Source organism: Hyaena hyaena, unplaced genomic scaffold (genome assembly GCF_003009895.1).
Source record: "Hyaena hyaena isolate Hyena2069 unplaced genomic scaffold, ASM300989v1 scaffold_27, whole genome shotgun sequence".
Taxonomy (NCBI): domain Eukaryota; kingdom Metazoa; phylum Chordata; class Mammalia; order Carnivora; family Hyaenidae; genus Hyaena; species Hyaena hyaena.
Window position 1 is genome coordinate 1,715,073 of NW_024080659.1, and position 26,035 is coordinate 1,741,107.

General features: G+C 46.1%; 1 protein-coding gene across 4 annotated transcripts in view; it reads left to right on the forward strand.

The window, feature by feature from the left end:
• Positions 1–25,039, forward strand: part of PRPSAP2 (phosphoribosyl pyrophosphate synthetase associated protein 2) — a 38,477-nt gene extending 13,438 nt beyond the window's left edge. For all 4 annotated transcript variants that reach the window (XM_039227317.1, XM_039227318.1, XM_039227316.1 and 1 more), the window contains 6 exons: positions 2,192–2,307; positions 5,565–5,620; positions 11,027–11,175; positions 18,747–18,817; positions 21,621–21,767; positions 24,310–25,039. In XM_039227317.1, the coding sequence (XP_039083248.1) occupies positions 2,192–2,307; positions 5,565–5,620; positions 11,027–11,175; positions 18,747–18,817; positions 21,621–21,767; positions 24,310–24,468 (698 nt within the window). In that variant the 3' untranslated portion in view covers positions 24,469–25,039. The remainder of the gene's footprint in view (positions 1–2,191; positions 2,308–5,564; positions 5,621–11,026; positions 11,176–18,746; positions 18,818–21,620; positions 21,768–24,309) is intronic.
• Positions 25,040–26,035: the final 996 nt, after the last annotated feature.

A 26,035-nucleotide genomic window follows, 5' to 3' on the forward strand; every position in this document is an offset into this window, starting at 1 on the left:
AGCTTCAGAGCTGTTGTGCACGTGCCTGTGTGGGCGTGATTGTAGAAGGCACGAATCCCGGAGCGTTGGCACAGAGAGGGAAGGATTAAAAAGTTCCCATATCACTGCGTTTGAACACAGATGCTTAGTATGGAATAAATTTTCTGTAGCATTCCAGCAAAGGCAAAGAAACAAGCAAACCAAAACTTGATGAAACTGAACCCCAGCAACCTCAATGGTATAACCTATTGAAAAGTCGGTCTTCAGAGTGTTCAAAGCTGGCTGGAAGGAGCAGGCTGGTTCGACGAGCCTTCTGGAAAGATCCTGGTCTTCTCTTTTGGACTTGACCCTGGGTGGGGCACCACCCAGCTCCTTTGGTCAAGTTTTGCTGTTTAAAACTTTTTCAATTAGATTTTCCTTCTACGTTTTTTTAAAAAAAAATTCTAATGTTTGTTTATTTTTGATAGAGACAGAGAAACAGAGTGTGAGCAGGGGAGGGACAGAGAGAGAGGAAGGCACAGAATCTGAACCAGGCTCCAGGCTCTGAGCTGCCAGTACAGAGCCTGATGCGGGGCTTGAACTCACGAACCGTGAGATCATAACCTGAGCCGAAGTTGGACACTTAACTGACTGAGCCACCCAGGCGCCCCTCCTTACACTTTTCTGATATTCATTTCAAATATGATGATCATTTCAAGGGCCAGTGGGGGTGAAGGTTCTTCATTTCTTCCAGTTACAGGCTTGCGCACTTTGTCTTAAGATCTTAAGACAATATTTATCTTAATGTGGCTTTACTGTGCCCATTAAGGGAAGTTCAAGGAGATGTAACTTGCTCTAATGCAATTATAAGAGACATTTCTTCATTACTGTTACTTTTACTGTCTTAAGACTATAAACTGATGTGAAAATCATGTATCTCCATGTACGAAAACCACCCAGTCTTTCCCTTCTGGTTGGGGAAAAACCCAGTTCCCCTCCTGTGTGTCTCTTCAACTCACGCAGATGTCACTTTTGGGCACCAAATATATAGAAGTTTTTTCTCACACTTAGCAATCTCCATAACACCAGCTGGGTATCCTGCCGTGTTTGCTTTTAATGTTCTTTTAATGTTTATTATTTTTGAGGAGAGAGAGCATGAGTGGGGGAGGGGCAGGGGGGTAGACAGAAAATCTGAAGCGGACTCTGTTCTGTCAGCACAGAGCCCAGTGTGGGGCTGGAACTCACAAACCGTGAGACCATGACCTGAGCTGATGTCAGATGCTTAACTGACTGAGCCCCCAGGCGCCCCAGGGTATCCTACAGTTTAAATTCTGACGCTGTCTCCCTAGAGATAGACAGTTGTGCTTCTGAGCCATCTGCCACAAATCGGAGGCTCCCAGGACCCATCCTCGGATTTGATTATTTGCGGGAGCAGCTTACAGAACTCGGGAAAACTGCTCATTGTTTGTCACTTGATTGTAAAAGCAAACGATAAAGAACCCAGGCGATCACCCTGCTGGAAGAGATGCGAGGCCCTGGATGTGGGGAGGCTGTGGAGCCCATGACCTCTCTGGGAGATACTGCTCTCCTAGCACCTCCACCTGTTCCCCTACCTGGGAGCTGCCCGAAACCTCTGCTTCCTTACACCTGCATCATTTCCATCCCTCCCCACCTCTGTAGAATGGGGGGCAAGGGTACTGAAAATTCTAAGCTCCAAGAGCCCACCAAGAGTCACCTCATTAGGGGGTGCCTGGGTGGCTCAATAGCGAGACCAGCTCAGGTCATGATCTCATGGTTTCATGAGTTTGAGCCCCGCATGGGGCTCTGTGCTGACAGCTCAGAGCCTGGAGCCTGCTTTGGATTCTATGTCTCCCTCCCTCTTTCTCTGCCTCCCCCACTCACAATCTCTGTCTCTCTCTCAAAAATAAATAAACATTAAAAGCAAAACCAAAGAGTCCGCTCATTAGAACAAAAGGTGCTCCTAGTGCTCATGTCACTTAGGAACGTACCAGGGTTTTAGGAGCTGGAGACGGGGATTGGAGGCCACTACATATGTTCTCTCTCAGTGTCGTCGAACCAAAAAACAAACTTCTCAGTGTCTCTCTGAGTGACAAAGATACTGAGTCTAGAGCGATTTTGTAACACCTATTACACATAGTGTGTACATGTGCTTGTTTCTTGCAGTACAGCTGGTTTTGTAACCATTCATATGTTTGTATCTCTGCTTCCAAAGGTCTCACTCATCTTATCACCATGGATTTACACCAGAAGGAAATCCAAGGCTTCTTCAATATTCCTGTTGATAATTTAAGAGCATCTCCCTTTTTACTACAATATATTCAAGAAGAGGTGGGTCAGCTCACACTTCTGTAGTTTAACATTCTGTGTAAGGTTGAAAAGATACATTTCCATTTCCTTGGGCCGTCTGTAAAGGATTAAAATGTGGTGGAATCCGCTTAAAGCACTATTTACTTTATAAATGTAATTCGGTGTATTTTGAAAAAATTTTTAAGTTTATTTTTGAGAGGGAGCATGAGTGGGGGAGGGGCGGAGAGAGAGGATCCAAAGCAGGTTCGACACTGTCAGCGCAGAGCCTGACGTGGGACTTGATCCCATGACCCATGAGATTGTGACTTGAGCCAAAATCAAGAGTAAGACACTTAACCAACTGAGCCAACTGGGTGTCCGTCCTTTAAAATTCTTAGTCTGCAGCTTGTTTCTTTTGCTGAGCTCTTTACATTGCTGTGTTTTCTTTTGGACGTCAGGTACCTAGGATTGGACTAGTTGTGATCGTGATCATATGTGTTGGGTCGTTGCATGCCGCAAGTCAGACTGAGCTGAATCATTTTCTTTGAGTCTGATTAATTTAAGATTAAATGGCTGGATGTTTAAATGTTTAAAGCACAAGTTTAAATGAGCCACAGTTTTCTCAACCAACTTCCTCTTGATTGGATGTTAATTTGTTTTAATATTTCACTTTTTTTAAACGTTATGAATGTTTTATTTATTTTTTTAATGTTTATTTTTGAGAGAGAGAGTGTGTGTGTGCAAGCAGGGGCGAGTCAGAGAGATGGAGATAGAGAATCCAAAGCAGGCTCCACTCTGTCAGCACATAAAGCCTGCCACAGGGCTTGAACCCACAAACCATGAGACCGTGACCTGAGCCTAAGTCGGACGTAAACTGACTGAGCTACCCAGATGTCCCAATTTTTCACTCTTTTAAAAAAGTGAAATATTTTATTTAACAATTTATCATTAAATAATGCTGCATTGAAAATTCTTGTTCTTACCGTTCTGATTACTTATGCATTTTTCTGAAAAATATTGGGGAGTAGAATTGCTTGACTGAAAAGTAATCTACATTTTTAATGCTTTAGTAGATATGGTAAAAGTCTCTGAACATTTAATATTTTAATGTCATGAAAATTTAATATTTTAATATGATATCATGAAAATTGCAATTTTCCAAAGGGGCTGTGTTGATACTTTCACTAACGGTACATAGGATAGTATTTCTTTTCCTGTGCGCTTAGTTTTGCAAGTTTAAGGAGCAGAACGATACTATTTGAATTTTTTCCTTTCTTGAGTTCTAGTGTGAGTGTGCATCTAGTATGTTTTGGGGGCAGGCAGAAATTGCCCCATGGTGTTTCATTTTTCTGTTGTGGTTTTGAAACTTCAGCGTGATGATGTCTGTGATAGATTTTTTCCCCCATTCATCTCAGTAGATAGTCCCTGGGTCTCTCATTCTCTTTCATTTTAGGGACATTTTCCCCTCTATAATTTGAGTATTTCATCTCTTCTGTTTCCTCATTCTTTAGATGTTGAAAATTTTAGATCAAGTCTCTGTTATTCCAAGTTTTGCATTGTTATATATAGCACTGTGGGAAAATCCCTTGGCTTGAAGACCCAGGCTTGTTTATCTCTGTCCATTCTGCCACTCCACAAGCTAGTTACTGAGTTTCTTATTTGGACTGTAATTATTTCTACCTCCTAGTTTTCTTTTTGGTTCTTTTTCTTAACAGCCTGTTCTTTCTTTAAGTGTACAGTTTCCTGTTTTAGCTCCTAAGGAGAAAATAGACCTGTTTTCTTTTTTTTAAACAAACTTTACTCCTACCCAACATAAGGCTCGAACTCACAACCCTGAGATCAAGAGCCTCATGCTCTATCAGTTGAGCCAGCCAGGTGCCCCCGAAATAGACCTGATTTTATTAAAGAGTCCTTTTTTTAAAATGTCTCCTTTTATTTGCTTCATTAACTGTTTCCTTCGTTGTCACTTCTCTTGGCTGGGTTTGGTGCTATTTGATGATATTTGGTGAGAGACAAGGAAGTACATAAAATGGTTTAGAAAGACTTCCAGCGAAAACAAGGAAAATGCCCGTGACTGTTCTTTGCTCCCCCCTTTTTTAAAAATGTGTTTTATTTATTTCTGAGAGAGAGAGAGACACCATGAGCAGGGGAGGGTCAGAGAGAGAGGGAGATACAGAATCTGAAACAGACTCCAGGCTCCAAGCTGTCAACACAGAGCCCAATGTGTGGCTTGAACCCATGAACAGTGAGATCATGACTTGAGCTGAAGTCAGATGCTTAACCGACTGAGAGCCACCCGGGTGCCCCTGTTCTTTGCTCCCTTACTCCTTGATAGTGTTGGGTGAATTAGGCTGCCCTTTAAAGACATCTGTTCCATGTGGTTATGCTGCATATTTCTTCAAATGAGTGTTCTGTTTGTGCACTACGTATTCTTCAGTGCTTCTCATGTACTAGGCATTGGACAAGGTGTTAGATGTTATTAATGCTTATATAGAAATTCATCGATATAGCATAATTGTGAGAAAAAAGTGAAGAGGATATATCGAATGAAATAATATAACTTAATGAAGCGTTTAAATGTCAAGAACATAATTTGAAAATACTGCCAGGATGAAGTCAGAAATAAACCATTGCACAGCTTAAAAAGAGTTCTGTCTTCCAAACTCGTAGAAGTCGATAATGGGTGTATGTTCAGTTCTCATCATCACTACCTCCAATCACTTCACAGGTTCCAAAAGTAAAAGACTGCAGAGTGGACTGATATTTTAGTTATTTTCTTGAGGGATCTTCTTATCTTTAAAAAACCCCATTGTCCTGATTATCCTTTAACAAATTGGTTTCTTCAAAATGCCATGACTGAGACATGGTAGTCATTTGTATGGAGCACACTGATTTGGAATGTGACGGCCGCCTTGGATTCTGGTTGGATGGTGTCATCCTTGCACCGTGAAATTGCATGTAACAGGGATTCATGAGAGGACTTTCTGTTGACTTTATAAAAACATCTTTATACCCCATGATCAGTATTCACTGGCCCATAGATATCAGCTAATCACTGATTAGCATGACTTTTTGTCTTAAGTCTGTGAGGCTCATACCTCCGTAATATTTTTTCCTAGGTAGTAGGAGTCTCTTCATTTTCCAAAGAGGAAATTTACTTTGAACTTTTTCCTCTTTCTGGAAAACTTTTCGTGGGACCAGATGACAATTTTGAGTCTAGGGGTGTTCCTCTTTATTGATTGTCAGGTGTTGGCGTGAATGGCCTTTGGAGTAATCCCTGACCTCTTAATCTGTCACAGATCCCGGACTACAGGAATGCAGTGATTGTGGCCAAATCTCCAGCCTCGGCCAAAAGGTAGGTGAGAGCTCACGACCGCCCCTTGGCTCCATGTGGAGAATCACAACCCCAGTCGGATCCTGGACATTCTGGATTCTACCTCAGTGGTTCCCACTGGTGTCCCTTAATTCTGTGGGCTTTTAGCTTTTTAAGTTTTTTTTGTTTTTGTTATTTTGAGAGAGAGAGAGAGAGAGCAAGCGTGCACACAGGCAGGGGAGGGACAGAGAGAAAGGGAAAGAGAATTCCAAGCAGGTTTTGCATTGTCCGTGCAGACCCCAATCTCACGAACCATGAGATTATGTCCTGAGCTGAAGTCAAGAGTTGGACACCTAACCAACTGAGCCACCCAGGCGCCCCTGCAGGCTTTTAGTTTAAAAGATTATCTGCTGACTCCATTATAAAAACAATGATGTATTTTCTCTTTTTTGTCAATCCCAATGTGTGAGCAGCAGTCAGAGACTTCCAGGTGTGGAGAAGCCGACCTAGTTCTCGATTGGCAGATGCTCGTCGGTCTTTAGATCTGCCCTTGAAATTACCAGTGAATATACTTTATGGCTGTTCACCGCCTTCTGTTACAGGAACTCGGTACTTTATTAACAGAATTATATCCAGCCGAGAGGCCACTTACTGGTACATGGTAAAAGGTGACATTTTACCGAGGCCTACAAGTAGGGCTGGGCTGAGGCTCCGTGTAACCTGGAGGAGCTGGTGAATCAGTAATACGATACTGAAAGAGGCTTGGGGCTGAGAGGATTTCCTGTGCGGTGTTTCCAACATGTGGGAAAGGGAGAGAATAAAAACAGATGTCAGAAGAAAGGCTGTTTCCTCGAAAAGCTCTTTTAAAGTTGTGTCCCGCAGTTATTATCCTGCCTCTGCTCCCTCGAGCCCTGTGCAGCCCCGTGGCTGAAAGGAAGCCCAGGTAGCTGTGCCCAGGGGCCCGCGGACTGTCCCCTACTGAAGGGTGAGGACAGCTTGCGGACAGTAAGCCGCTGGTGGAGAAGGGATTATGATAAGTAGTTTTCCATGATAACTGAGGAATGACATGGAGTGTGTTAACTAAAGTAGGTTGGCATTATTGGTAAAAACATGAAGTTGTGTCCAGTGCAGCCAGTGCTGTGTCCACACAAGGCTTCCGTTAGGAATCTCTCTCAGTGGGGTCTTTCTTTTTTTTAATTTATTTTTGATATAAAGAGAGAGGATAAGCGGGGGAGGGGCAGAGAGAGAGAGAGAGAGCATGAGCGGGAGAGGGGCAGAGAGAGAGACAGAGACAGAATCGGAAGCAGTCTCCAGGCTCTGAGCTGTCAGCACAGAGCCCAGCGAGGGGGTCGAACCCACAAACCATGAGATCATGACCTGAGCCGAAGTCGGACGCCTAACCGACTGAGCCCCCCAGGCACCCCCAGCGGAGTCTTGTCTTGTCCATTTAACCAAGTTGGAGTAAACCATGACTCATTTTGGAACATAAAATGTCACTTTTCCAAGCATTGTGCTGGGTCAGTTTTAATTTAGTAATTTGGTTCCAGTTGTTGTGAAGGGGAAAATCGTAGAACATACTGCTGAAGTATGCAGTTCATTGGCAGTTCACGCCCTCACACTGTGTGCAACTACCACTGCTCTCTCGTTTCAGAACTTTCTTGCACCCGCACCTCGTGGGGTGAAGATCACCCCGCACCCATTAAGAAATCACTCTCTGTGCCCTTCTTTCCCCAGCCCCTGGAAAACCACTAATCTGTTTTCTGAGGATTTGCCTCTTCTGGACACTTCATGTAAATGGCATCATACAATATGTGGCCTTTTGCATAGTGTTTCCAGAGTTCATTCACATTGTAGCATGTGTCAGGATTTCATTCCATTTTATGGCTCAATACTACTCCGGGTGTGCTCTCCCACCCTGTGCAGCCGGTCGTGGATTGAAGGACGTTTGGGCTGTTGCCACCTAGTGGCTGTTATGAGTAGCACTGCTGCAAACATTTGTGTACGTTGCTGCGTTGATGCCTGTTTTCGTTTTTCCTGAATGTATACCTAGGATTGAAAGTGCTAGGTATATGCTAGTTCTGTGTTTACATTTTTGTAATGTTTGTTTATTTTTGAGAGTGAGAGAGTGAGCAGGGGAGGGGTAGAGAGAGGGAGACACTGTCAGGGCAGAGCCCGACCCTGGGCTCAAACTCAGGAACTGTGGGATTATGCCCTGAGCTGAAGTTGGATGCTCAACCAGCTGAGCCACCCAGGCGCCCCCCTGTTTACATTTTCGAGGGACCGCGACACTACAGCAGCTACTTCACACTCTCACCAGGAATGTAATTCCAGTGTCTCCACATCGTGACCAGTGCTCATTTTCTGTTTCATCATCATCAGGATTATTGTTACAGCCATCCTAGTGGGTGTGAAGTGCCGACCTCCCCACGCTTTCAAAACCCACGCATGACTTTTGACTCCTCCAGGACTTTACTACTAATAGGCTGCTGTTGACTAGAACCCTACTGAGAGCATAGCCAGTCCGTTAGCACGTATTTTGTATGTTACATGGAGTACACTATATCTTACAGTAAAGTAAGCTAGAGAAAAGAAAACGTTATTAGGAAAATCACGAGGAAGAGAAAATACATTTACAGTATTGCACTGTATTTATATTAAAAACAATTGGCTGTGGGTGGACCCACACAGTTCAAACCCACGTTGTTCAAGGGTGAGCTGTACTACCCCAAGTGTGTCATTTAGCCCTTCAGATGTTTGTTGATGAGCTGTCATGCCAGGTCTGATGGGACCTGAGAAGGTGCCCTCTGGGACTCCTATTTAGCGTCAGATGTTTTTGCTGCGGTTGTGGAGTGAATGTTTGTGTCCCCCCAACATTCATCTTGGAATCCCCACCCCCACTCTAATGGTTTTAGGAGGTGAGGCCATTGGGAGGTAATTAGGTCATGAAGGAGGAGCCGTCTGGCGTGGGATTAGTGCCCTTAGGAGAAGGGACCAGGGCCTGGGTGCCCTCTGCGCTCTGCCACCTGAGGGCACAGTGAGAGACAGCGGCCGTCTGCAAGCCAGGGAGCAGGCTCTCCTCTTGCACTGGGAGCCTCGGGAACCGTGAGAAACGTTTCTGTTGCTGAGGCCCCCCGGCCCATGGTGTCCCCTTACGGCAGCGGGAACTAAGAGGTCGGTGTTACCTCGATTGTCTCCAGCAGGAGGCTGGCGTCTTCTCGCTCTCTCAGAGGGAGAAACACACCCAGCGGCTGCAGGTGACTCACGGCGATTCAGCTGTACGTGTTTACAGGAAGGTCCTGGCACCACTGACCGCTTCCCAGGCGTTTTCCACACCAGTGATTATGGGACTTGGGCGTTGGCCACATACGAGTAAAGTGGACTTGCCCCTCCTCTCTGTGTGAGTGCTACTCAGACTTTGAGAAACAGCACCAGAGTTAGAGATCTAAGACTGCAGTCAGGACTGAGTATAAAGCTAAAGCAACTGTTACTATGTGTTATTGGAATAAAGATAGAAAAATAGACCATTGGAACAGGATGGAGTCAGAAATGGACCTCTGTGCATCTCGAATACTGATCTCCAGCAGAGAGGCAAAAGCATTCTGAATGGCAGAAGGATAGTCTTTTCAGCAAAAGTTCATGTGCAAAATCATCTGTTCTGAGCCATGTTTTACATCAGATACAAACATCAACTAAAAACAAATCCCGTACCTAAAACTATGAAACTGCCAGAGGAAAACATGGGAGAAAAATCTTTGTGATTTTGGTTGGACAAAAATTTTTTAAATATGACACCAAAAGTACATTTTATAAGCAAAAAGTTGTTACATCAGATATCACCAAAATTGAAACTACTCTTCCAAAGACGTTAGGAAGAGAATGACAGGAGGAGGCACAGACTGGGAGAAAAGATTGGGAAAGCCTGTATCCAATTAAGAATTTATATTTGGAACATACAAAGAATTCCCAAAGCTTAGAGAACTAACAACCCAACTAAAAATTTGGCAAAAGATAAACAGGCTCTTTACCCCACAGTATATATTCAAATGGCAAGTAAGCATGTGAAAATGTTCAGCACTGTTTGTTACGAGGCCAGTCCAAACTGAGGCCACAGTGAGGCACCACTGCACACGGTGGCAGAGATCGCATTTGACGTGACCGGCCACCCTGAGTACCCGTGAGAACGCAGAGGCACTGGAACGCTCGTGTGCGGCTCATGGGAATGTAAAATGGTATAACTGTTTGGGAAAAGAGTTCATTGTGTGTTTTAAATTTCTTAATGTTTATTTTATTTATTTATTTATTTATTTATTTATTTAATGTTTATTTCTGAGAGGGAGAGACAGCGTGAGCAGGGGAGAGTCAGAGAGAGAGGGAGACACAGAATCTGAAGCAGGCTCCAGGCTGTGAGCTGTCAGCACAGACCCCGATGCGGGGCTCGAACCCACGAACTATGAGATCATGACCTGAGCCCAAGTCGGATGCTTAACCCACTGAGCCACCGAGGCGCCTCATGGTTGTTTTTTTAGAGAGTTAAGTATATGCTTGCTCTATGATCCAGCCATTCTACTCCTAGGTGTTTACCCAGGAGAAAAGAAAGCAGGAGTCCATGCAGAGACTTGTACATGAACGTTCAAGTCAGTTTTGTAACGGTTCAGAACTGGAGGTGATGCAGCAGTTCACCAGGTGAATGGACAGACTGTGACACACCCAAATGACAGACCATGGCAGTCTGAAGGACAACTTTGATGTCCCGCGGAAAATGGACGGATCTCCAAAATGTTATCGTTAGTGGACAGAGAGAGACAAAAAATGACTGTATGCTCTGATTCCACTTACAGAATTCTAGAAAAGGCAAAACTCTGCTGACAGAAAACAAACTGTTGGTTGCCTGGTGCTGGAAGGAGAAATTGCAAGGGGCCCCGGGACGTGTCTGGCAGTGAGAGCTTTTCCTTATCTTCGTTGTACTGCTGGTTACACGGATGTGTACACACATCAGAGTCTATGAGATCGTACAGTTTAAACGTGTATTTCATCGTGTCTGATATATCTCAGTAAACTAGAAATTGAATGCTTACTGCTTTGCTGAGGATGTAATGGACTTTGTCTCCTGTGGTTGGTTCTCAGTATTAAGTAGCTGGCGGGGTGGATTAGCAATTACAAGCCAGGAAGCTGAGGCTTAGCCAAGTTCACTGCTGCAGGCTCACCCACCAGGCTGAGCACAGAGCAGGCCGGCCGCTGCCCATCAGTGCCCCGGCCAGAGGGACGGGCTCGTCCCGTGGGGTCTCCACACCTTGTCCTGCATCCTAAGACTCGAAGATCATCTTCTTTCTCTTTCCATGAATCCTTTTCGGAAACCGCACCTGATGTGTGTTGTCTTCCGTTCCTCCCGTGAACGCTGGGGGACAGGGGCTGTGTGATTCCTGAACCATGTCTACTGCTCTCCCTCAGGGCGCAGTCTTTTGCGGAGCGTCTGCGGCTGGGGATTGCGGTGATTCACGGGGAAGCACAGGACGCCGAGTCCGACTTGGTGGATGGACGGCATTCCCCGCCCATGGTCAGGAACGTGGCTGCGATCCACCCCAGCCTGGAGATCCCCAGTAAGTGTCACTTCCTGCTTTGGCTTTGAGGCTGACCAAATGTGTCATCTTTCAGCTGTGACTCGCCTCTTCTCTCTCTGTGTTGTTGTTTTTTTTTTTTAAGTTGGCAAAAATGATTAATACCTCGCCTGGCCTGGTTGTCTGGTAGCCCTGTGGACTGTAGAGCCTTCTAGAAGCAGTCTGTGCGATCATAGCAAGAACTAGGAAAAGACTCTGTTCTGACACTTCAGGGAATTTCATTCATTCATTCAGTAACAGACCCTAGAGGAGGGTTTAACATAAACAGAAAACATTCTCTGTGCACGTTATTCATTATGGGGTTATTTCCAATGCAGAATATCAGAAAAGTCTAAATGGCTTAGCAGAAGGTAGGGCTTGAGTTGTGCTGTATCAGCACAGCTATTTTGCAGCCTGTTGGAATAATTAAGACCGTCTGGACACAAGAGAAACATCTGGAACATATGCAAATGGACAGAATATGAGAGCGTCTACCTGTGTGTGTATGTGAGGCCCAGGAAAGAATATGAAAGATGAAAGTACTGGTGAGGAGGTAGTGCAGTTGTGTGTGAATTTGGTTTTGTTTCTAAGAAACTTCCTTCATGCTTTACTAACATCTTCTTAATTAAAAAACTACTACCTTTGTTTGAGTCTATTTGGAAGAGAAAACCTTTCCTTTGCCCTTGTTAGGTTCAGGTTTAGGGCCTGCAAATAAAACTCACAAAAGAGGACACCTGGGTGGCTCAGTTGGTTAAGCATCTGACTCTTGGTTTTGTCTCAGGTCATGATCTGACAGTTTGTGAGTTTGAGCCCCGTCATGTCCAGTTCTGTGCTGACAGTGTGGAGCCTTCTTAGGATCCTGTCTCCCTCCCTCCCTTCCTCCTTCTCTCTCTCCCTCTCTCTCTCTCTCTCAAATAAATAAATAAACATTATAAAAAACTCACAAAAGATAGATTAGTGTGAGAAAAGACAGGGTTTAGGATTGGGGGCCTCTATGCCATTTTAACAGGGGAAGCGGAAGCCAGGAAACAGGTGACTTAGGAGAGCTGAATGGGCCCTCAGCACGGACGGGAGCAGGAGAGCTCTGTGACTGTGTGTGTTGAGGTGTGGCGCTGACCTCACATGCCCATGGTAGGCCAGTCCTCCCTGGGTGGTCTGGGACGGGATTTTTGACATTTGAATTCTTCTGAGTCCTTTCAGGGGGCTCTGCTTTTAGGCAGTAGTGGATTTCAGGAGCCCCAGCGCCTTCAGCTCAAAGTCATTCTTACTCCAGCGTGGCATATCCTGGACCCCTTCAGGTTTTTGCTTTGCCTAGGAGTTTGCTCATTTGCAACAGAGAAAACTCTAGAGAAGGAACGCTGCCCCGGTGGCGGTGGCGGTGAGGAGGCGGAGAGGCGGGGCCCGTGGATGAGGGCGAGCAGGGGTGAAGGGTGAGAGGGCAGGCTCTGGAGGCCAGGGCGGGGGCCTGTGCGGGACCGCGGTGCGGCCAGGAGGCCGTGTGCGGGAGCGGGCGGGAGGCTGTGCGATGCCGGGTGGTACACGAGCTGGGGGGCAGTTAGGAAGGGGGGCGCCTGCGTCCCTGTTGGGGTGGATGGCAGGGAAGAGGCAAGAGATAACGGAGGACGGGTTAGGGGGTAGTGACGTGCCACGGATGCACAGTGGGAGGACTTTGACCTTGGGCTGTGCTGTGCTTCCTACGCTGGTGGCAGCCTGCCCGCTGGGATGGGGCCGACGGGAGGCACGGCGCGCAGGAAATGTGAAGGACACGCTCTTGATGGGAAAACCGTACTGTGAAAGTTCTTTACAAAGCAATTTTTTATTCAGTTTGTATTGAAATGCTATTTTTGATATATTGGATAAATAAAACATATTATTGAAATTAGTTTCATGGGTGCGCCTGTGTGGCTCAGTTGGTTGACCATCAGACCCTTGATTTCAACTCAGGTCAGATCTCATGGTCCGTGGGTTTGAGCTTCACATTGGGCTCTGTGCTGACAGTGCAGAGCTTGCTTGGGTTTCTCTGTCTCCTTCTCTCTGCCCCCCCTCCAAAATACATAAAATTTATATTTTTTAAGTTTACTTGAGAGAGAGAGAGAGAGAGAGAGAGAGTGTGCAAGAGTGGGGTTGGGGCAGAGAGAGAGAGGCAGAGAGAGCCCTGCCTGATGCAGGGTTCGAAGCATGAATCATGAGATCGTGACCTGAGCCGAAATCAAGAATCGGATGCTTAACTGAGCCACCCAGGTGCCCCTCAAAATAAATAAATAAACTTAAGAAAATTAGTTTCATCTGTTTCTTTATGCTTTTGTAACGTGGCTAATAGAAAAGTAAAATTCTGTATGCGGCTTACATTTGTGCCTTAGCACACATCACGGCTCTGGGAGTGAGGCCGTGGGTTCGTGGGCCGCAGAAGCCTGTGCTCTCCCATTCCGCCCTGGGAGACGGCCCTCGCCCACTGTGATGGGGGTTTAAAGAGCGGGGGGGTGGGGCAGGGTGCCAGGGTTCAGGATGTGTGAATCCAGCCCCACATTAGCATGTGCACGCGTGCCACAAGGCTGCGGGCCACTCGAGCCTGTGGGCAGCCTTCACTCCCAGAGCCCTGTCTGCCCAGGGAGCGGCTCGTGTCAGGAAGCCCCACAGGGTTGAGCCCTTCCCCTGAGCCTGGGGGACAGCCCGGTCCTGTTCAGTCTGCAGTTACATGGGCTCCATTCAGGAACACTCTGCGGTCTTTAGATGAATCAGCTCTTTAACTTCTGGGCTCTAGCTTTAAATGTGGTCCTAGCTAGTCGTTTCTGGACTGCAGAGCCAGAGCTGCCTGTTTCTCATCTGAAAACCAGGGAATGGGGGGCGGTAGGGAGCGCCTGGGTGGCTCAGTCGGTTAAGCAGCCAACTTTGGCTCAGGCCATGATCTTGTGGTCTGTGAGTTCGAGCCCTTCATCGGGCTCTGTGCTGACAGCTCAGAGCCTGGAGCCTGCTTTGGATTCTGTGTCTCCCTCTTTCCCTTCCCCTCCTCTGCTCATGTTCTGTCTCTCTCAAAAATAAACATATATTTTTTTTTAATTCTTAAAAAAAAAACAACAACCAGGGAATGGAACTCTCTGAGGTTTCCTCCATCTATTTATTTGCTCTCTTGGTTTCAGCTCGTTTCATTCCTGATTTTAATAACATTTCTGTGCTTACATTTTGACGCAGGTGGTGAACACTAGAGGATTTGGAGGGATTATACCAGAAGTTTAATTTCACAGCTTCTACACGTTGCACTTTCTTTTTGCACATTTGATAGCCCAACCCTCTGTGTAATGCTGGTTAAAGTTAAGAGCAAATAGATACATGATGGCAAAAGAAAGTATTATTCCTGTGGCATCTCATGTATCTATTTTGAGATTTTGATTACATCACAAGATTTTGATATTTAGTGTTAGGTTTAAAAAATGAGTTTGTGGGGTGCCTGGGTGGCTCACTCGGTTATATATCCAACTCTTGATCTCAGCCCAGGTTTTGATCTCAGGATCATGAGTTCAAGCCGTGCTTTAGACTTCGTCCTGGGCGTGGAGCCTACAAAAAAATAAGATAATAAAATATTAGTTTGTACATTCTGTTTTTTTAAACATGAAAAATGCCAACTAAAACAGAAATCAGTTCTTTTCCAGAATATGAACACGTTCTAGAAATATTCCAAACATTCCATTATAGAGGAAAAAATAATCATCGGTGCTCAATCCAGAGGCAGCACTTTGTGTTCATGGGCCGCTTAGCTGTTCCCGTGCGGAACACACACGCTCCTCCATGACATGCCTTCACCCAAGTGACGAAAAACTTGCGGAAACAGCATGTTTAACGGCAGTGGACTCTCCCATCTTAAGGAAGTAGCTTAAACCGCAGCCCAACCCGGGTCTAGCCCGTACTTGTTCTCGCCTGCCCGTTGCCAGTGTAATGGTGCGGCGCGCATATGGGTAAACACTTTCTGCACTTGGCTGTATTTCGCTGTGAGTTTCTAGAAGTGAGATTAAGGAGGCCCGAGCTGAGACTGTTCATACAGCCCTCTGTCAGGTCAATTCCCTAAAGGCAGTGCTCCTTCCAGTCCTGGTGTGAGGTGCCTGGGAAAAGAAGTGTGGAAAATGTAAAAAAAAAAAAAAAAAAAAAAAATCGCTTTCGTTTTGGGATTCATCTGGCTTTGTTGGGGTCTTGCATTTCTATCGTGCCCCCTTGACCCCTGCCCGCCCTGCCACCTAGGACCACACACTGCATTGAATTGTCATATGTCCTTAACCCCTTGTAAATTTTTTTTTAATGTTTATTAATTCCTGGGACAGAGAGAGACAGCATGAGTGGGGGAGGGGCAGAGAGAGAAGGAGACACAGAATCTAAAACAGGCCTCAAGCTCTGAGCTGTCAGCACAGAGCCCGACGTGGGGCTTAAACCCACTAACTGAGATCATGACCTGAGCCGAAGTCGGACGCTTAACTGACTGAGCCACCCAGGTGCCCCGTCCTTTGCCTCTTTTAATCCACAGCAGTGGTTCTCAGCCAGGGTGGTGTCATTGGATTTTGTCCCATTGAGGACATTTGGAGGAGTGTGCAGACATTTTGGGAGGTCACAATTGAGGGGGCTGCCCCTGGCATCTAGTGAGAAGAAGCCAAGGGCACCGTAAATGGCCTGTGACACACAGGATGGCCCCCACAACAAAGGTCAGTAGTGCCAAGGTTGAACAGCCCTGATCTAGAACACTCCCACTTTTTTTCTTTAGTGACAGTGACCTTTCTGCAGAAATTGAGCAAAAGTCACATAACCTAGAATCCACCGTTTTTGAAGTTTACTGGCATTTCGTACATCCGCAGTGTGGTGCAGCCACCATTTCTCCCTGGTTTCGAACATCACATCCCCCGGAAAGCACCCCTACCCGTTAAGTTATCACCCCCAGGCTATGAATTTGCCTGTGACAGAAGGTCTGTGACCTTCTGCGTCCAGCGTCTGTCACTGAGTGTCATGTCTTTGATGTTCATGCAGGCTGTTGGGCGCTGGGACATAGTTCTTTGTCACAGCTGGACGGCACTCTGTTGTGTGTGGGTACGACGCGGCTCTTTTACAATTTGCCCATTGATGGGCACCGGAGTTGCTAACGCCTTTGGCGCTAAGGCTGTTACATTCATTCATGTGCCAGCTTCCTACATACCTAGCATTTTATTTCTCCAGGGTTAGAATTGCTGGGTCATGTCCTAATTTTATGTTTAACTTTCTGAGAAGTCATCAAACTGTTTTCCACAGCAGCCATACCATTTTACATCACTACCAGCCATATATACAGGTTCTGATTTCTGTACATCCTTCCCGACACTTATTTCCTCATTTATAAAAATGTTTGTTTATTTAGAGAGAGCAGGGGAGGGGCAGAGGGAGAGAGAACCCTAAGGAGGCTCCGTGCTGTCAGCACTGAGCCCGACATGGGGCTCCATCTCGTGAACCGTGAGATCATGACCTGAGCCGAAATCAAGAGTTGGACGCCTGATCGTCCAGAGCCACCCAAGCATCCCCTCCTGGTTTTTGTATTATAGTCTCCCTACTGGGTTGAAGTAGTTCTTTGGTGTAGTTTTGACCTGCATTTCTCTAATGGCATAAGATGTTAGCATCTTTTCATGTGCTTGTCCATTTGTATATCTTCTTCAGGGAAATGTCTATTCAGATTTTTTGCTTATTTTTAAAATTAGGTTGTTTGTCTTTTTATTGTTGAATTGTAAGAATTTTTTATATACTCTAGACTAACATGACTGTGATATCATGACCTGAGCCGAAACCGAGAGTTGGACACTTAATAGACTGAGCCACCCAGGTGCCCCACTTATATGTGGCATCTAAAGAAAAAAACCGAACTTGTAGAAACAGACAGTAGAATGTTAAGTTGCCAGGGCCTGGGGTGGTGGAGGAAATGGGGAGATGTTGGTCAGAGGGCACAAACTTCCAGTTATAAGTTCAACAAATTCTGGGGCTCTAATGTACAATATGGTAACTGTAAATTATTAATTAACTTACAGTTGTCATATACTTGAAGAATCACATACTTGAAAGTTACTGCACACACACAAAATTGTCATCATGTGAAGTAATAGGTGTGTTAACTAATCTTATTGTGGTAATCATTTTGCCCTGTGTCTGTGTATCAAATCCTTATGATGTACACCTTGAACTTACGCAGTGTTATGTGTCAGACACATCTCAGTAAAGCTGGGGTTGGGGGCGAGTAATGATTGACTATAAATGTTTGAGTTTATTTCTTGACTCTCAGTTCTTTCCATTGATCTATATCCCCATCTTTATGCTCTTACCACATTTGATTAATACAGCTTTATCATTAGTTCTGAATTAGGGAAGTGTGAGTCCTCCATCTTTATTCTTTCTTGTTTAAGATTGTTCTGGCTCTTTGGGGTCCTTTGTGTTTCCATGTTTCAGGAATTTATGGTCAGTTCACTTCTGTCAGAAAAGCAGTTGGGATTCTGATGAGGATTGCATTAAATCTCTAGATCACTCTGGGGAGCATTGCCATCCTAACAGTATGAATATTTACATCCATGAATATGGGCTATTTTTCCATTTATGTATATTTTCTTTAATTTCTTTGAACAGTGTTTTACTTTTTTTTTTAATGTTTATTTTATTTTTGAGAGAGATGAGGCGTGAATCAGGGAAGTGGTAGAGGGGAGACACAGAATCAGAAGCAGTTCCTGGCTCTGAGCTGTCAGGCTCTGAGCCATTGTCAGATGCTTAACCATCTGAGCCACCCAGGGGCTCCTGAGCAGTGTTTTATTTCTGAGAGAGAGAGAGGCAGAGTGAGCAGGGGACGGTCAGATAGAGAGGGAGACACAGAATCCGAAGCAGGCTCCAGGCTCTGAGCTGTCAGCACATGTGGGGCTCGAACCCACGAACCGTGAGATCATGACCTGAGCCGAAGTTGGACGCTTAGCTGCTTAACCCACTGAGCCACCCAGGTGCCCCACCTGAGCAGTGTTTAAATAGTTTTCACGGTACAAGTCTTTCACCTCTTTGATTAAATTTATTTCTGGGTATTTTATTCTTTGCTTTGCTTTTATAAATGGAGTTGTTTTCTTAGTTTCTTCTTTAGATTGTTCATTGCTGGCATATAGAAACGACTGATTTTGTGTTACCTGACAGCATTGGTGTATTAACTTTAGTAGTTCCTTGTGGATTCTTTGGTATTTTATCTATATAGATAGGATCATTGTCATTTGCTGATCCAAATAGTTTTACTTCTTTCTGTCTGATCTGGATACCTTTTATTTCTTTTTCTTGCCTGATTGCCCTGGCTAGCACCTGTAGTACAGTGTCAAATAACAGTGGTGAGGACGGGCATCCTTGTGTGTTCTGGATGTTATGGGAACGTTTTCAGTCTTTCATTAAGTATGATGTCAGCTTGGAGTTTTTCCACAGTTGCCCTTTATCAGGTTGAGGAAGTTTCCATCTGTTGCTAGTTTCTTGGGTCGTTTTATCATGAAACATTAACTTTTTAAACATTTTGTCTTCGTTTTAATATAGAAACTTGTGTGTGTGTGTTTTATTCTGACCAGTGCTGATCCCTAAAGAAAAGCCCCCAATCACAGTTGTTGGCGATGTGGGAGGAAGGATCGCCATCATCGTGGTATGTAGACCCTGTTATTATCCTTGACTGTTGTATTTTGCCACTGTTATTCTGATGATTATTTGTTAATTATGTGGGGATAGCGGTAAGGCCAGGTACGTCTCATTTAAGTTGGTACCTTGTGCTAAATGTTTACTTTGGTCCAAAAATTGAAAATTATCAGTAGTTTATTAAGAAATTATACCTCCTTAGTCAACTAAGATATTGTGCAGCTGATGGTAATATCCTGGGAAACTGTTTTGTGATAAAAGCGTACAAGGTTGATTATTACTGTTTAAAGCACACATCCTCTTGCACTTCATAAAACCTTTGCACGAAAGGAGTACCTTTAGTGCCTGTAGAGTTAAAAGAGGAGTAAAATGAACACGTGGGCATCCCGCCACTCGGCTTGGAAACAGGACATTCTCCTGTCCCCCTGAAGCTGCCTCTGGGCTCCCCTGGTCTCCCTTTTCTCCCCCCCCCCCAAGAGATTGTCAGCACCCGGAAAGTCATCATTCGTGCCCTTACTTGGCGTTACAGTAGCCATGAGTGCGTGCGTCCCTAAACACCAGGTTTTCTTTTACTCTTAGTAACTTTCAAGTTTTCAAGTATATGATACAGTATTAATAATTTACAATCACCGTGATGTACATTAGAGCCCCAGGGTTTGCTGAACTTATAACTGGAAGTTTGTGCCCTCTGAGCAACACCTCCCCGTTTCCTCCACCACCCCAGGCCCTGGCAACTAACATTGCGTTGTCTGTTTCTACGAGTTCGGCTTTTTCTTTAGATGCTTTTGGACACTTATCTGACTGAGCCACCCAGGCACCTCAACCAGTAGCACTTTTAAAGTAATATGCATTGGCGTGCCTGGGTGACTCAGTCCATTGAGCATCTGACTTCAGCTCAGGTCATGATCTCCTGGTTTGTGGGTTCGAGCCCGGCATTGGCTTGTGCTGACAGTTAAGAGCCTGAAGCCTGCTTCAGATTTTGTGTCCCCTTCTCTCCCCCACCCCAACTTCTGCCCTTTCTCAAAAATAAACATTTTAAAAAATGTAAAAAGGGGGGCGCCTGGGTGGCTCGGTTGGTTAAGTGGCCAACTTCAGCTCAGGTCATGATCTCACAGTTCACAGGTTCAAGCCCACGTTGGGCTCTGTGCTGACAGCCTGGAGCATGCTTTGGATTCTGTTTCCCTGTCTCTCTGCCCGCCTCCGCCCCCCTGCCACCTCATACTCTGACTCTCTCACAAAAAAAAAAAAAAAAAAAAATATATATATATATATATATATATATATGTAAAGTAATATGTATTTTTTTTCTTTAGTCATAGTAGTATTAGTATGCATTCAAAATAATATATATAGCAAAGATTATATATGTGAATATATATATACACACACATACATGACTATTCATTCAACTCTAGACAATGCTTGATACCTTAGTGGGCTTCAAACAACTTTGGAGCCTGGGTGTGATGAGGAAAGACTCCATTCTCCATCTCCTGTGTCTCTCTCCTGTGCATCTCCTTTCTGCTCACTCAAATGTGTGGAGGTTTTTGTCTGCAGCACCAGCTGAGCATCTTACAATTTAACTCCGTTCTGACACTGTCCGCCCAGAGCTAGGGTCCGACCCCTGGGGGTTTAGAGTCAGTCCCCCAAGACTGCTCCTGCCCTACCTCAGATGCCCTGCTTTACCCACAGCCTCATACAGTCTACCGGAGGCTCCCGTGACCCCTTCTCAAGTTGGATTTATTTGCTAGAGCAGCTCACAGAAGTCCGGGAAACACATTTACCAGTTAATTAAAAGATATCGTAAAGGATACAGATGACGAGATCTGCATAGGGCGAGGTCTGGGAGGGTCCAGGGCACAAAATCTGCCATCCCCGTGGAGTTGGGGTGCGTCACCCTCCCAGGATGTGGATGTGTTCGTCAGTCTGGAAGCTCTCCAAACCTCGTACTTTGGGGATTTTTAGGAGGCTCCCTCACGTAGGCATCATGTAGGCAATGTAGGCTGGTGCATCACCAGCTCCATTTCCAGCCCCTTCCCCTCCCTGGAGGATGGGTGGGGGAGCTGGAAACTCCGAGTTCTCGTCATGGCTTGGTCTCCGTGGTGACCAGCCCCCATTCGGGAGCCCACCGAGACTCACCTCCTTAGAATAGAAGATGCTCCTAGTGTCCTTCCCACGTAGGGGTTTACAAGGGTTTTAGGGGCCCTGTGCCAGCAACTGGGGGTGGAGACCACTATGTCTGTCCTGTCATACTGGGAATCTGTGGTCCATAGATGGGAAACCATTGGACTGCATGTTTTGTTAGAATGATAACTATTAGTGTTTCTCTCGTTATAAAAACATATGTAAAAAGCGTATTTGCCATATGCCCAGTGGAGAAAATTTGGAAACTAACAGGAAAAGGGGAGAGGGCTACCTCGAGTCAGAAGCCCTTCCTGACAGCTCTGTTATCCATTTCAGAATCCCAAAACCATTCGGTGAACATTTCTGGAGACCCTCATTTCCGTGAGGGCACAGTCCTGGGCACACCAGGAGATGGCACCGAGAGGGAGACCCCAAGGGGCCTCGGGTGTGGCCGAGGGGCCACCTAGAGATGACAGGCACTGGGCAGAGGGGCCTCGCTGCGAAAGAGCAGCAAGGAATGTGGTGGGGTCACGGCACCTCGGATTTGCCGTGTGACCTTGCTGTCGGGGCATGTTAGACGCAGCAGCAGATTTAGTAGAGTAGAATTGGACCCTTTCTGTTTCCTGGCTGCGTGAGCCCGCCTTTGCACACATGTTCACGTGCCTTCCGCTCACTCTGTGATTGGACAGGACGACATCATCGACGATGTTGACAGCTTCCTCGCTGCGGCAGAGACCCTGAAGGAGAGAGGCGCCTATAAGATCTTTGTGATGGCGACTCACGGCTTGTTGTCCTCGGATGCTCCGCTGCTGATCGAAGAGTCTGCCATTGACGAGGTAACAGCTGCCATCGTGGGCGCCACTGCCCTGGCACTCGTGTGCCGCCCCGCCCCCCCGTCCTGGTTATAGAGGGCTGGCAAAGGAGGAGTTCTTTTGTGGTTAAGAATGGATTGAAAATGTGGGTTATGTTTGCATTTTGTGAACTGTGAGCCTCTGCCTTTGGCCCCTGGTAATGGTTCAGAGTCTCTAACTCATAAATGGAGCACATGGTGCACAGTGCTGTGCCTGAGCTCCGCCACAGCCCGCAGGGTCTCCGTCGGCACCGCTTTTAGAGAGCATCAGAAAGGGGCAGTAACTTCTTAAGGTCACATGGCTGGGAAGCTAAGCGTTTGCAGTCAGACCTTAACTGGCCTGATGCCCACACCCCGCCCTCTTGCTGGCACAGATGCCTGTGGGGTGAGATTGGGGGAGGCAGTGGGGCGCCTGGTGGCTCGGTCGTTAAGCGTCTGACTTCGGCTCAGGTCATGATCTCATGGTTCGTGGTTTCCAGCCCCGCATCAGGCTCTGTGCTGACAGCCAGCTCAGAGCCTGGAGCCTGTTTCAGATTCTGTATCTCCCTTTCTCTCTGACTCTCCCCTGCAGTGTCTCTCTGTCTGTCTCTCTCAGAAATAATTAAAACATTAAAAAAAATTTGTTTTAGAGACTGGGGGAGGCAGGCAGGTGGGGTGCATTCCCTGCAGGCTGAGGCCCAGCCACCAGGGGTTACTGGCCATGCTCTGTCCACCCCCCTGGGTCCACTGGCTTTCATGCTTTGACTGCGCACATCACATTTTTATTATCTCTTCTGAAATGGAAGTGTTTGGCTGTGTGTATTCCTGGGTATTAACTCTTACATTGGTCAGAATTGTTAAGATTGGTGAAATCTTACACTGCATTTACTTTTCCAAGTCCCACGTTTCTACTCTTCAGCAGCAGATTTCCTTGAACTTGGCCCTGTGTTTATGGGTCCAAGGTGCCTTCGCACAGATGGAGGCCAGGCTCACATGGCTCATGAGATCCAGCCTCCGTATCCGCTGGACAGACATACTAAGGGACCAGGAATGACGCTGCAGGCATTCAAGGCAGGAGCATCGATGCAGGATCCGCACGTTCAGCAGACTGGGAAGACTGCAGGCGTGAGGCCGCTCGCACCACTGTCCTGTGGCTCTCACGGGTGCCATGTGCAGGCGGGGCAAGCCGCGGGCCTTGGGGCAGCTGCTGGAGCCACGCCTGCCGGAGCCCCCTGGCCGGCGGAGGAGGCATAAAAGTAGTGGAGGCTGCCCGTTTCATGTGAATGGTGCAGAAAGTTCTGGGGTTTTTTTTGTTTTGTTTTGTTTTGTTTAACTTGGGAACTGTTCAGTCACCTACAGGTTGTGATACTTACATTCTTCTTTGTGTTTCCACTTTTGCGTCAGTTGCCAGGAGTATGAAGTACAAAATGATGAGTCACAAGAACTACAAGAGGCTAGGTTTTCCTGTCCCTGGTGCTGGCTCTGAGTAATTCCCGCTTGTCCGTTTCTATTTCAACAATCTCACTGTGTATGTGCATCTTTATTATAGGCTGTCATGAGGCTTATTTCAGAAGCACGGAATGTGTATTATAAACTAAAAATTATTCCCATCTCCTGATTTAAAAAAAAAATTTTTAAGGTTTATTTATTTTTAAGAGAGAGAGAGACAGAGCATGAACAGGGGAGGAGCAAAGAGAGGGAGACACAGAATCCAAAGCAGGCTCCAGGCTTTGAGCTGTCAACACAGAGCCTGATGTGGGGCTTGAACTCATGAACTGTTGAGATCATGACCTGAGCCAAAATCAGATGCCCAACCAACTGAAGCACCCAGATACCCCTCCCCTGTATTTTTTAAAATTAATTTATTTAAAAAAATTTTTTAATGTTTTATTTCTTTTTAAATTTTTAAAAAAATTTTTTTTTTAATGTTTTATTTATTTCTAGGAGAGAGAGAGGGAGAGAGACAGCGTGAGCAGGGGAGGGTCAGAGAGACAGGGAGTCACAGACTGAAACAGGCTCCAGGCTCTGAGCTGGCAGCTCGAACCCACGAACCGCGAGATCATGACCTAAGTGAAAGTCGGACGCTTAACTGACTAAGCCACCCAGGCGCCCCAGTGTTTTATTTATTTCTGAGAGAGAGAGAGAAGCAGCGTGAACAGGGGAGGGTCAAAGAGAGAGGGAGACACAGAATCTGAAGCAGGCTCCAAGCTCTGAGCTAGCTGTCAGCACAGAGCCCGATGTGGGGCTCAAACCTGCAAACCGTGAGATCATGACCTGAGCTGAAGTCAGACACTTAATCGACTGAGCCACCCAGGCGCCCCTTCTGTCTTTTTGCCTGTAGCCATCTTAGTGGACGTAAGGTTATCAGATCTTGACCTAAGAACCACAAGTAGTGTTCACACTGACTGCAGACATCACCGAAGGGATGGCAGAGCCACTGTCCTGTCAAGTCGAACTACAGAGACTTGAGAATACATCAGATTTTCAGATCCAGCCAGGAAGCTGCCTGGTTTTATGATGCTGTTGGTTTTTCTCCTCTTGGTTTGCAGGTGGTGGTGACCAATACGATTCCACATGAAATCCAGAAACTCCAGTGCCCCAAAATTAAAACGGTGGATATCAGCATGATCCTTTCGGAAGCCATCCGTCGGATTCACAATGGGGAGTCCATGTCCTACCTTTTCAGAAACATAGGCTTAGATGACTGAACAGCCTTCCTTTCTTAAAACTCCCAAGGGCCAAACTGGAAGTGGAGCATACTGTGAGGGCTCACACCTGATTCACTGGGGCCGTTTGTGCTTTCTTCCTTTCTCTTTGTTAATTCCTCTGAAGATAGACCAACTTTTTATGTCGGGTTAGGTGTTCATGAGTTTTTGGGGCGATTTTTATAAAAGAAAAACTATATTCTCCTCCTAAATGAATTAACGACCTGGTTGTAGTTTAACTATTTCAAAAATAATGTGGGATATGATTTTTTAAGCTCACAGACAGCCTTTTTCCAAAGTTGCTAGAGCCCAAGTGCTTAAAAAAGTTAAATGAATTAAAACGGTCTACTGTGTGATATCTGCAGTCGAAAAGCCAAAAAGATAATACCATTCAATCCAGTAAATGACATTTTTAGAAATGGTTTTATAGACAAGCAGATGTGAGTGAGTATTATGTGACCATTATTTATTTTCTGCAAAAAGGGAATAAAAACTTATGTCGTGTGTTGTTTTTTTAAAAACTTTGTGTATTGGCAAGTGTTTTATAACGAAAATAAAATGAAAGCTGAATATACGCGCCATGGATGTTGAAGCGTTTGCCCGCCAGCTCAGTCTTCTCTCCTGCGGCTTGACAGTGGCCTCTCGGGGATGTAATATTTCCTGTTCTGTTTGTCCAGGACCCGCGCATTTCTGACGTGTAGTGGCTGTGGCAGGACAGGAACTCGAGTCCCGGGCTGTGAGCCACGGGGGCAGGTCAGCGAGTGGGCATGAGCCACCACCGCACCTCCGCATGGCTTTGCTCTGCTCCCTGTTTGACAGCACGGCCACTCTGAACAGGAGTCACCTCTGCATGCCCCGGAAGAGGACGCGCCGGGGCGTGGTCACAGAGGGCAAATGATACGACCCTTGTTACTGTCGGGCGTCTGAGCACCGTCTGCCCTCCCGTTCCGAGTGCAGAATTCAGAGCCTGGACGTTAGAGCTTTGCCAGGCTCTGGGTGCCTGGGGTCCCACGGGCTTGGCCAGCACGTTCTCCTGCGGAGCTCATGGAAGGGCAGTCCCTTCAGAGTCATGGAGGAGGAGATTAAGGTTTCCTCACAAAGAAAAGGATTACTTTCTTTTTTCTTTTCCAAGTAAACTCCACACCTCTTTGTGGGGCTCAAACTCACAACCCCAAGATCATGCTCTACTGACTGAGCCGGCCAGGCACCCCAGAATTATTTTTCCTTCCCCAAAAAACTTAAACCTGTGCTTTCTGCCTATATTAGAACTTGGAATAAAATAGCAGTTGACTTGGCACAAAATTAAAGATGAGTCACTCACCGTTTGCTGTATCAGGGTTTGTTGCTGCTCCCAAGAGAGAAGTTTGACTTCCGGGGACTTGCTCTGGAGCAGGGTTCTGAAGGGTTCTGCTTCTAGAAGCTGTCCTGGGTGGGGCCTCCTGCTCATCTCTCTGTGCTCATTGCACCCGGCAGTGTCCAGACCCTTCCTGACGCCATGTCTCAGCCAGGCACCCCGTGACAGTTGTGCCCCTACTAGTGCATGAAAGGAATACATATTTTGCTAATTGCA